General features: G+C 32.2%; 1 protein-coding gene across 6 annotated transcripts in view; it reads left to right on the plus strand.

The window, feature by feature from the left end:
- LOC127280594 (teneurin-a) overlaps positions 1 to 13,479 on the plus strand; it is a 481,913-nt gene that overhangs the window by 342,937 nt on the left and 125,497 nt on the right. For all 6 annotated transcript variants that reach the window (XM_051303681.1, XM_051303683.1, XM_051303684.1 and 3 more), the window contains one exon: positions 11,495 to 11,570. In XM_051303681.1, coding sequence (XP_051159638.1) covers positions 11,495 to 11,570 — 76 coding nt within the window. The remainder of the gene's footprint in view (positions 1 to 11,494; positions 11,571 to 13,479) is intronic.

A 13,479-nucleotide genomic window follows, 5' to 3' on the forward strand; every position in this document is an offset into this window, starting at 1 on the left:
TTTCAAAAGCTTATGTCCGTTGAAATGAAAATAAATTAAGTTTGCCGTGAAAAAAAAATGAAAATGAGAGAATAAATGAAATGTAGAATCTCGAAAAAGTTTCTTTCCAAACTATTTCCATATATAGTTTTTTTTTTTTTTTGCTCTCGCATTCCAATGTGTCCAAAGTCTTGCAAATATATTCAAGTTTGATTTCATTACTGTTCTGCGCGATGGAAATTTAAGTAACACTCGGGAATTACGTTTATTGTTCACGTTTTTGCGATTGGAAACGAAACAAAATTTCAAGCTTTAACTGCAAAAAAAGTTGTACAAAAAAAAAAAATACGAAAAAAAAATTTTTTTTCCCCTGAAAACGAAAGACATTCATGTGCTGATTTGTAAAGTCCATCAGCTTTTAACCAGTGAATATATTTTTTCGATTCAAGGAAATGAATTCGTCAATACTTTACATTTCACCGAAAGCATTGTATAACACTCGGATAAAGTGAAGGAGAATGAGAAAAAAAAATGGGGGGAAGGGAGAGGGAAGAAAGAAGGGGTTTAGGTAAAAAAAAAAAGTTGACTACCTCGCGAAGCTAACGAATGCCACTATTATCTAAAAGTTTGACTTTGACATTTTCCAATTTCCCCCTCAAGAAGAGAAAATAACTCTTTTCGCGCCGCTCGCGCGGCAAACACTCACACACACACAACTTATTTATTTACGACTGACATGAAAACTGTGAATATTGGATTTTATCTTAGAGGAAAACTTGGTAAATATTTTATGTCGATAATGTAACGAAGTTGATTCTTTACGACGTCGTCTGGTCAGTAAATCAAAAAAAAAAAAAAAATTCTGTCGAGAAAAGTCTTGTTCGTATAGAGGTTACGTAACTTTTTTTTATGACCATCGCGCATACAAGAGTCCTTCGCGAAATAAAAAGAAAAATAAATGATGATACATATTATATTGTTACGTGAAAATGGTTTTATTTATCTCATATTTTCAAAGTCAATTTTCATTCCTTTATATATATTTTCAGACTGAGATGATAAATTTGCTTTTATATTATTATATTAATAATTCTGTCGGATGATTTACTTGTCACTGTTCAGTATTTCGAAATGTTTATAAAAAATTTATTATTTGATGTTTAAACTACATGCCACGACTGTTATTTTTGAAATTTAAATAGAAATTTCTTGCAGATTTCTGCATTACCGACATTTTTATTTCGTATTAGTAATACTGTCAGTAAATGAATTCGTTTTTCATATTCGATTGTTTATAATTCCTTTATTTGTGGTTTGAACTACATGCCACAACTTTTTTTCAAATTTAAATAGAATTTCTTTACAGAATTCTGCATTACCGACATTTATATTTGTTATCAGTAATACTTTCAGTAATTGAATTTTTTTATATTCGATTGTATATAATTCTTTTATTGTGATTCGAACTACATGCCACAACTATTTTTGTCAAAGTTGAATAAGAATTTATTTACAGACTTCTGCATTATCGACATTTCAAAGTTTAATCAGTTATACTGTCACTAATTAAATTCGTCATTAATATTATTCTATTTAGAATTATTTGCCGTTTAAACTACACGCCACATTTTTTTTTTTGAATTTTGAAAGTATTTTTTATAAATTTCTACTTTACCGGCATTTTTGTAATTAGTATTTTATCAGCCATTAAGGCAGTATTTGTAACGGCGAATAAAAACACTTGAAAATAATGAACTTTACCGACACTGTGGTAAATTGTACTTTACCGACTGTCGGTAATGTAGGGATCTAATTAATTTTTTTTCTAAAAATACAAAAAAATAGGTAGACGCATTTAGTTTACACCCTATTTAATCTATATACACAAAAATCTCGAGAATGTAACCTATATTTTCCGCACAATTTGAAAGAAAAATGGTTTTCTTTGAAGTTAGAGAAGAAATAAGCGTTAAAATTTTGTAAACTAATTTCTTTTTTCACTCTGCGCCCAAAAAGTGGAGTAAAGGTCAATTGAGATTAAATTATGAACTTATTGGATAATATCCCGTTTCCTTGATATATCCATTGCAAGTTAGAGGTTACTGATTAGAGTTAAATGTGAAAATGACGGAAATGGATATTATACACAGTCAGACAGAGAATGATAAGGCTCAGATGGGAGAATTGTGTGATGTGAGGGTGAAGACCGACTAAAATGACGTGGTTATAATTTATGGACGCCCTTAAGAACGATCAGGAAGATCCAAAGCATACACTGTCTAAACTGTCGTTGAATAGACAATGCGCCAGCCGGTTAATCCGACGTGTAGCATATCGAGCGGGTCCAATGAGGCTCTTCGTGGTGGACAAAGGATTGGAAGTGGGGGGGCGGGAAGGATGAGGGTTAACAGAGAGGGGGGCAAGGGGGTGGTGGTGGGTTACTCGATAGCGAGAGGGTGTTAACGATAATGACGGATCCCATAAGAGGTGAGCGCCGTTCAGAATGCCTGGGCACGCATCGCGCCGGATTACGTTCACTATACTGGTAGAGAGAGAGAGAGGAGCTATCGCTACTCTCAGTTTGCCTGTCCTCGCATGATGTTTGGAAGGAGGTTTGCCTACCGACAAACAGCTTGCCTAGCTGTTCGTAATCACCCACTAGCAGCGTTAATCAGCCGAACGTTTACGAACTCTCCCTACACGAAATGTATATACATACGTTTTACTGATCCCTCCCTCCCTCCCCCCTTCTCTTGTCAAATAACTCAATCCTCTCAATATGGATCTTTGATTTTATATTTTCGACATTACATTTACTATCGATAAGGGTTCTTAGTGAATAAAACTAATCTTACACAAATTTATCTGAAGAAAATTAGTATTTCTAATCTCTTCATTTGGATCCATTTTGGAAAGTTAAGTTATTATTTAAATCTTGCGAAAAATATCAATGATATTTAGAAAAATTTTTCTGTAATTCCATTACATTGGGTGTAAACAAAATGCCTCTACCATTTTTTTCGCTTTTTGTAGAAAAAAATTGAGTTAGATCCCAGCATTACCGTCAGTCGATAAAGTGAAAATTTTGCTTGATTTTATCAAACTTTTGGTAAATTAGTTTGTCATGTATTTCTGCTTGTCAGAACGAAAAATTAATTAATTTATCAATAGACGGTAATAGAACAAAAATGTCGGTAATGCAGAAATCTGTTTAAAAAATTCTATTCAAATTTGACAAAAATAGTTGTGGCATGTAGTTCGAACCACAAATAAAGGGATTATGAACAATGGATTATCAATAACGAATTGAATTACTGACAGTATTAGTGATAACAAATATAAATGTCGGTAACGTAGAAATCTGTAAAACAAATTTCTATTAAAATTTGAAAAAATAGTTGTGGCACGTAGTTTAAAGAACAAATAAAGAAATTATGAACAATGGAATATGAATAACAAATATAAATATCGGTAAGGCAGGAATCTGTCAAAAAAATTCTGTTCAAATTAAAAAAAAATAGTTGTGGCATGTATTTTAGATCATAAATAAAGGAATTATGAATTATGTCTAACGAATTCAATTACTGACAGTATTACTGATAACAAATATAAATGTCGATAACGCAGAAATCAGTAAAAAAAAAATTCTATTAAAATTTAAAAAAAATACTCGTGGCATGTATTTTAGATCACAAATAAAAAAATACAATAAAAATCTTGAAAATAATAATTCTTTTTTTTTGAGAAACAAAGTTTTTTAAATTATTGTCAAGAATGGAAATCGATGAAGAAATGGGGAAATACTTTGGGAATTTTTGTTTTTTTTTCCTCGGTCCTGTGCCACGAAATTATTGGATCGTGGAAATTTTTTTTTTTTTACACTTACAAACGCGATATAATACAAGCGGAAGTTTGCTAGTATATACACTGTATATAGTTGTATATATAGCGTTTCAACTGCGAGAAGTACGCAAGGGCGAGGATTTCCCCGGAGAGAGAGAGAAAAAGGTAACCGTTGCACTCGAGAGATTCTCTGGCTGTCGGCCAAACATCCAATAGCTAAGAAAACCCCTTTCGAATCTACCCTGTGCCTCCCTTTTCACCCCCCCTTCAACGTACTTTATATATATCTAGGCTGTCTCTGAGTGAGTGAGAGAGAGAGAGAGAGATGATTCTTTTTTCAACCCCTTATCTTTCCACCTGCCGCTTTCTTATTCCTTCTTCTTTTACCTGTCGTATTTCTTGCTTCTCAACATTTCTCTTACAGATTTTTTTTCAGATCAAAAAAGTTCACTCTTTTTCTCTAATTTTGGAAAATTTATTAAATTTTTTTTTTCATAAAAAATTCAAAGCTTGTTGAAATAGAAAAATAATATTCTTAAATCGAGGAGTTTGAGATTTATAATAACCGGATGTAATTTAATATTTAGGAAAAATTATAATTTTAAAAAAATTTCGGTTTAATTGAACCAGTTTTTGACACAAAAGTTATTCCTTGCTGATTGATATCGGACCATATAGGGCGAATGTAGAATTGTAATGACCACACACATATAGTAAAAGCCAGAGGGGGTTTCGAATGGCAATAAAGAAAAGGGTTAACGAGAGGCTTCTCCCCTCTTTTCTCCAATGACATTCTCTCTCACGATAATCCAAAGCATTATTCTCATCGTAAGCCCCCTTCACCCCCCCCTCCTCTCCTCTTTCTCTCAGTGTAGAATTTCAATTTAGCTTTCTGTGTATCGTTTCCGAAAAAGAAATTGTAAAAAAAATCGCCTAGCTTTTATTTTTTTTAGATGAATATAGTAAAATATAAAATAAAAAATTATTTGTTTTATTTATATTGCGATAAAAAACTCTTTTTTTGAAAAATATATTCCAATTTGAAATTTTATATTATCCGGGTCAGTGTTGCGAAAAAAAAATAGGCATTTCTCATATATAATTGTGTCACCTCTCTGCTCACGTCTTGAGCAAATTTATTCTCAAATCCAATCTAAAATTAGCCGGAGGATAAATTTTAAAACGGTTGACGAGATTTTATATGGGTAAAAGGGTCGAAATTTGATGTTCACGATATGGTCCCTTATATTCAACGAGTATATATATACGTCTCTTTGCCTGGTATGACTTTAGTTTTGAGCCCTTCTTCTTGTTGGATTTCCACTTCCGCTCTTGTAGAATATATTTCTATCTCTCTCTCTCTCTCTCCTTCCTCTCGAATCCATATACCTTGTCCTCTTGTGTCGCGCATCCTTATTCACCCTCTTCTCGTTAGGAATAGTGAGCGCTCTAATAAAATAAAGGGTAGTGCGACTGAATGCTCTCCTTGATTGTATATCCTACCAAAATATATATATATATTTATAGAAAGAGTAAGAGAGAGAGAGAAGCCGAGAAAGTCGATGCCGTACACAGTTGGACTAATCTACTCACTAAATTGTCCGTTTGTTTGTAAGCTATTAGTCAATGGTTTCCTTCGTCGCTTTGTTTTCACAAAACCACACACGCGCTACTCTACCCACTATATATTTATAGACGCATATATAGTTTCAAAATCATTGCAACCAAAATGTTTCACTGTGAGCTGAAGACTTTTTAAACTTCTATTCCAAAAATACGACTATATTCACGCCGTTCACTCAGGGACATGAACTTAGCCAAAAATCGACTATATTCACTTCGCTGAGTCAAGAACGTGAATTTAGCCAAAATAGTCTATATGCACGTATTAAAGGCCTTTCCTTATTTCTCCTTATTTCTTCTTAAACTTTCAAGGCGTGAATGTAACCGAAAAAAAGTATACTGTAGGCTATATTCACGCCGCTTAATCAAAGACGTGAATGTAGACAAAGAATCGACTATATTCACGGCGTTTAGTTAGGGACGTGGATCTAGCCAAAAATCGACTATGTTCACGTCACAGAATCAAAGACGTGAATCTAGACAAAAAAAATCAACTATATTCACGCGGCGTTTATTCAGGGACGTGAATGTAGACAAATTAGCTATAATTACGCCTTTGAGTCAGGGACGTGAACATAGGCAAAAATCAACTATTTTCACACCGTTAACTTAGGGACCTGAACTTAGCCAAAAATCGACTATATTCACTCCGCTGAGTCAAGAACGTGAATTTAGCCAAAATAGTCTATATGCACGTATAAAAGGCCTTTCCTTATTTCTCCCTCTTGAACTTTCAAGGCGTGAATATAGCCGAAAAAAATTATACTGTAGGCTATATTCACGCCGCTTAATCAAAGACGTGAATGTAGACAAAAAATCGTCTATATTCACGCCGTTTAGTCAGGGACGTGAATGTAGAGAAATTAGCTATAATTGCGCCTTTAAGTCAGGGACGTGAACGTAGGCAAAAATCAACTATATTCACACCGTTAACTCAGGGACGTGAACGTAGCCAAAAATCAATTATATTCACGCCGTTGAGTCAGGGAACAAAAATCGGCTATATTCACGCCGCTGTATCAAAAACATGAATATAGACAAAAAATAGATTATATTCACGCCGTTTAATAAGAGACGTGAACGTAGCCAAATCGGCTATATTCATGCCTTTGAGTCCGGGACGTGAATGTAGGCAAAAATTGACTATATTTACGTCGTTTAGTCAGGACGTAAACGTAGGCAAATAAAAATCGTCTACATTCACGCCGTTGAGTCAGGGACGTGAACGTAGCCAAAAATCAACGATGAGTCGAAGAACGTGAAGGTTTTAAAAAAAAAGTGGTAACGGTAATAATCGTTACATCCATAGCAATCGTGTTACCGTTTTAAAATTAGTAACGCGTTACCGTTACGATAAAAAAAAGTCACGCATTATATTTAGATCAATAAAGATACCATTTGCAAAATGATAAAGTAACGTCTTATCATTTCAAAAAAAAAAATAGACAGGAGGCAGAAAAATTGATTTCCTTAATTAACTCTCGTGTCTAACAGATTTATTTTCATGAAACCCTTATTTTTTTTCTTTTCTTTTTAATCAGATAAGCAAAGTTTTTCGGAGCGTCGCTACTTTTAAGAGAAAAAAATTGTTTTTTTTTTGTCTTTTTTCCTTCTTTTGACAAAACTAACCCCGGATAAAATTTATTGAAGATTCGAAGGAACTTTTCCGTTACTCACGAATTGCGCTGACGCTTAACTTTTAAATAGCTCGACACGCGCTTATACAAGGTGAAATTAGTCATTTTTGTTATACCTCTATATTTTTTTTTATTCGTTTCTTTTTTAAAAAAAATGGAAAATTTTTCTAAACATCCAATATCAGAATAGAAACTCAAAAATTTTGAAAAATATTTCTTTTTCTTTTGCAAAAAAATTATATATATATATATATATCAGTCAAACGAGGTGACTTAATTCAAAAGCCAGTAGACACATCATATCTATATGGAGAAACAAGGTTGGCAGGGAAATGTCAGTGACAGAAAGTTGAGCAGGTATATAAAGAGTGCATTTCGCCCTTCGCAAAAAAAAAAAAAAAAAAAAAAATGCGCAAGGAAAAAATGTCGTAAAAAGTTTCTTGGAGGAGTTTCGATATAAGCAACGGAAAGAAGGGAAAATGCATGTAGGCAAAGTCGCTTTTGCCTCATGGTTTTGCACATGAGAGAAACTGACGTGTATATGTGTATATCTGTGTGTGCCAAGAAAAAGAAACGGAAAAACGAATATATATATATATATATAAAGATTGTGTGTGGTGTCAGTTTCAGACTCACGAGTATAAAGTTCGTTGAGATTGTAGGCGAATCTTTATAAAATATTAACGAATTCATCTCACATATATAGATTTAGAAATAATTCACAATTTTTCTTCTCTTCTTTTTTTTATCAGATTATTATTATATAAATGACATCCTCAATTTGATTAAAGAAATTTTAATAATTTATCTCTCTCTCTTTCTTTTTTTATTTTTCAACAGTCATTTTATTGAAAACCATTATCGAATTTCATTATTTAACGTTTAATCTACATGCCACAACTATTATTATTCAAATTTAAGTAATTTTTTTACAGATTTCTACATTATCGACATTTTTTTATATTATTAATGAAATTGTCAGCTCAATTCGTTGTTTATATTTAATTGTTTATAATTCTTTTATTTATGGTTTTTTGAAATACATGCCATAACTATTTTTTGTCAAATTTAGATAAAAATTCATTTACAGATTTCTGCGTTACCGACATTTTTGTAATTAGTAATGTGTCAACAATTATAAATGCATTTTTTGTTACAGAAAAACAACAACACGTGAAAAGAACGATTTTGTTTACTAACAGTGTGATAAATTTTTACCGACTGTCGGTAATGCAGAAATCTAATTAAAAATTTCTTTTTAAAATACGAAAATATATGTAAAGGCATTTAGTTTACACTCTATGTTGTAGATTTACACAAAAAAACTCAACAATATCACTTCTACTTTTCGCAAAATTTAGAAGAGAAATAATTTTATATGAATTCACAAAAGAAAGAAGCGGTAAATTTAAAAATATTATATTTGAAAATCAAATTCATCTCCGCAATTGTATAAAATTAACATTAATTTATAAAAATACACAATTTTTTTTTTGCTTTTTAATTCACTATTCAATGAACTCGATTGGACAAATATGGGAATTTTTTATTTAGCACATGAATTTTTTCTCTTTAATTTTATATATATATATATATATAAATAATATGTGAAAAATAATTCACAGTCTTATCGTGAACAAGTGCCTCCTGTCAGTATATATAAAATGTGAAAATGAAATCAATATAACGATATCACTGCGAGCGTTAAAAAGGATTTTCGATTATTTTCAAGTGTTGTGTGTGTATGCAGGAAAGAGGGGGAGGGGGGGGTGGGTGAGAGCAAGTATACAAGAAGTCATAATTGTCGGATATATATGATTCCGTCAATATGTCAATCCATCAAAATGCACACAAAATATTTCCTCCCTACCTTTCCAATGACGTGCACATTAATTTCGCAGGTAGAATTTATATATATATATATACGTTTAAACTTTCAGAACGAGAGCTGTCAACTAGAATATGTATGTGAGATTAGTCGATATTATCGAAGTATATATATATATATGTATATGAGAATAGGAAGATACGATCGAACGACGAGCTGCCATGAGATGTGCAAGGTGGGTGAGGGTTTGAAAGGCGCGCGTGGGAGGGGGGCGAATCGAAGTAGAGAAGGGTTACAAAATTAGTTATGAAGCTTGTTCATTAATATGTCGATACGTTTGACTCACGATTTGGAACAGAAATATTTATAATCCGTATGAGAAACGACTCTACCATACGTCGTCGTCGTCGTCGTCATTGGAAATTCGCTTTTCCGATTATATAATCCAGTTTCGAATATCCAATATAACGTTTCTACCATTCTTCCAAACCCCCTACACATATATACATTCTTGTAGCAGCTCGACTCTTTCACCCCCTTCTTTTTTTTTATGGTATACATTAATTTTTTACTGACATTTATTGAAACCATTTACTTCTTTTTTGTGCTTTGAATTTTCATTTTAAATCCCCCCCCCCCATCGCCAAAAAAAACACTGGTCTCTTCTGATGACAAAAAAAAAGAAAAACATGAGAACAATTTTTCAACACATTTAATATTTTTTTTTTTATCAATTTGTATTTTTTTTTTTTGTATTAATTTTTTTGCTCAATAGGAATGTTAAAATATTTTTTTGGAATGAAATTCTTTTTATTTGTAAATAATAATTATTTTAGTTTTCTTTAGAAATTTTACTTTCGGCTTTATCATCATTTAATTTGGAGGTTATGTTAAAGTTGCTTTTTTTGGTAGAAATTGCAAATATAGAACACATTTTTTTTTATTGGAAAAAAAAAATTTTTTTTTCCTCTTCTTTTTTGCACAAAGCATCAAATGTCGAGAAGAAAGAATGGCTGGGCTGTGAGCACGTTTAATAAACTCAATTACCTTATCGTCTGACATAGGTCGGGTTCCGCGGAGCGGAGAAGCACCTGTCTACACCTCTCGGATCCAGTTACTTGTCCAAGGGTAATTAGGTGCTAGTTGCAACGGCCATAAGTCAGCCCAGAGAGAGAGAGAGAGAGAGAGAAACTCGAGGACACCCGCGGTATAATAAATGGGAAAATTTTGCCGCTTTATAAATATCGTGATCGCATTAAAAAAAATGTTTAAATTTGAAAATATCCCTTTGGCAAAACTTATTGTTTTGTTCTAAATTCAAAATTTATTGTAAACTATTTTTTTTCAAATTTAAATAAATATTTTTTACCGGTTTCTACCTTACCGACAATTTTTTTAATTAGCATTAAATTTATGAATTCATTATTCGTGGAATTAGAAAGAGAAACACGTCGAATAAACAAATTTGTTTACCGACAGTGTGGTAAATTTTATTTTACCTACTGTCGATAATGCAGGAATCTAACTAAAAATTTCTTATTAAAATACAAAAATATAGGTAATGGCATTTAATTTAGACCTTATGTAATAGATTTATACAAAAAATTTGAAGAATATCACCTCTAGTTTTCCCAAAATTTAGAGGAAAAATGATTTTCTTTGAATGCACAGAAGAAAAAACATGAGAACAATTATTTTCTTTTCCAGATTTTAATTTGGAGATTAAGTTTTAAAAAAAGAAATGAAATGATTTTTTGATAGGGTAATAATGTCTGATAAGTGACTTTAGGAAAAAAAATTATTTTTACATTATTATTATTATTATTATTATTATTATTATTATTATTTATTGATTGTGTGATCCAAATATATATAATTTTGCATTTTGAACAATAAACAAATACTGCAATCATCATTATAATATAAAAAAAATGCATTATACTCGGAGATTGAACGGAATTATTGCAAAACTCAATTATTAAAATCAATTCTAATGAATTTCTAAATAAGCCCACGATATGAAATTAATCTCGGTGAGAAAGCACTTTGTATGTTTGCATTATGTAAATGGATATACATTATATAACTGGGCATTTGACAAAACACATATTAATTCCCTAATTATGAAACATTTAATAGCATTTTGCAAATTTAAAAAAAAAATAAATTTACATATAAATAAACATTGAACATTTTTTTTGGAAATAAATACAAAAATTATTTTTTTTATAAACATTTTTTTTTGATAATTTTTTAAATAAATAGTAAAATTTTTTTCGAATTTTTTGTTAACTATTTAAAATTGGTAAATTTTAATTGAATTTGATTTTTTGTACACTACTAAACAAAAAAAAAAGTTGTGAAAAAATGAAGAGATCGCTTTTTTTTCTTATTTTTTTTGCGAAAAAAAAATATATAAGAACAGAAAACCCTGAGTAAATTCTCGATTGCAACACTTGAAAGATGAAGTATACAATGAAGATGTGCTTCATGTGCTTTTATGTGAAGGTGTGCTTGAAAGCATGTAAGTAGATATTATGTGGCTACCCCATTAAGGAAAAATCGTTTCCCTTCTCTGTTGTAGAGTACCTGATGTCAGGAAGTCCTCGAACCTATCCGGCACGGTCTCCGGGGGTTGCATCTACGCCTACAGTCACCAGGTGAGTCGTTGCTTCAATTTTCCTTTACTCCTTCTAGTTTAGATAATAATATGATTATTTATCGATTAGGATTTTTTTTGAAATTTTTACTTGTAACTAAAATTTAAAGAAAAAAATTAGAAAAAACTTTCTTCTTTGTGAAGAAGAAGCTGTTTAAATTTTAATTCGTAACTCTCAATTAGAAAATTAAGATTATATTTAAAATGGCGTTCATTTAAACACCTACTTAGGTACGTTTACATTAACCACGCCCTAAAAGGGGAGGCACCAAAAATAGGATACGCCTCCTTAGGTACGTTTAGATTAATCACGCCCAAAAAGGGTGGTAACCCAAATAGGATAAGCCTCCTTCAGTACACTTTGATGAACTACGCCCTCAAAGGGGAAGCACCAAGAATAGGAAACGCCTCCTTAAGTACGTTTAGATTAACCACGCCCAAAAAAGAGAGTCACACGAAATAGGACACGCCTTTTTACGTACGTTTAGAATGTACGCCCAAAAATGGAAGGCACCCAGAATAGGATAGCCTGCTTAGGTACGTTTAGATTAACCACGCCCAAAAAGGGGATGTACTAAAAATAGAATACGCCTACTTTGATATGTTTAGATTAACCACGCCTATACAGGGAGGTTACCAAAATAGGATACACCTACTAATAGAGGTGGGGTGTTAACCACACCCATAAAGGGAGGTAACCCAACTTGTACACGCCTAATAATAATATAGATACAATAATTTGAATCGAGACAAGTTTAGTGGTTATTACAAGTTTTATTAAATATATATTTTTTTTAATAATTTTGTTGGCAATAAAATTTTTTTTTGTACATTTTACAGTTGCGAATTTTCCAACACAGTAAAGTAGGTGTAAAAAAATGTTTCAAGTGTATCAGGAGAGTAAAAATCGAATAGCCTAAGAGTTTTGGGAGAAGGAGAGTGAAAATGTCACCTCAGCGAGTGAGAGAAAGAAAAGAGAGAGAGAGAGAGAGAGAGAGAGAGAGAGAGATAGAAAAGAAGAAGATCGTGAGCTTTCGGCCAAGCGGAATTCTAGGGTCGTTAGAGGCGAGGTTATAGAGACTTGGAAGACAGGAATGAAAGTGGAAGAGGAAAAAGAGAAGAAGAAGAAGAAAAAGAAGGAAGGGGTATGATGTTGGTGAATGGAAAGGGAAGTCTTTACTCGTGGTATGGTGTTCTTTTGGCCCGGTTGCCTCAGCAACAGAGTACCTTCCGTTTGACCCGCTGTTTCCGGATGATGCGGATGTCCTTTCCTCACCTCATTCTCCTTTCCCTCCCTTCTCTTTTCAAAGTGTCTTCAAATCCCGAACTTGGAAATTGTTTCCCTTTTTTCGCACAAAAATTGTCCCTTAAATTCAACTCGCAATCTTCTTTCTTTTTCACACTCAATTCCGATCTTCTTTTTTTTCCCTTTTGCGAAGTGGTTTCTTTTTTTCGTTTTTATCGACACACTGACATAGAAAATCTTTTTGAAATTCTGAATTTGGGAAAATAATTTAAGGTTATGTCGCCAAAGAAACTAAATTCTCCGCTATTATTTTTCTTTAAGATACTTTGTTGTTTCTGTAAAATTATCAAATTTTTTTTTTTTAAATCTTTACTCACTGAAATATATGCAAATACATAAACACACAAATTACAAAGGCACAACGCATATTTATATTTCTAAGGATGAGTAAAAACAGAGAGAGAGAGAGAGAGAGAGAGAGACGGTGTAAATTCTTATATAATCCACTCGGCTCGCATTTGTTCTCACTTTTACCAATTTCACGGACATCTTCTTCCTTGTATCTTGTCTGGCGTTGTTCTAAACAAAGAGAATAACCAAAGCCTGCCACTGGTTAATGTAACATTATGTGCACACACGGCAAAAAGAAAAAATAACCACAAGC

Source organism: Leptopilina boulardi, unplaced genomic scaffold (assembly GCF_019393585.1).
Source record: "Leptopilina boulardi isolate dan_hultmark-lab unplaced genomic scaffold, ZJU_Lbou_2.1 LbouV2_248, whole genome shotgun sequence".
NCBI lineage: Eukaryota > Metazoa > Arthropoda > Insecta > Hymenoptera > Figitidae > Leptopilina > Leptopilina boulardi.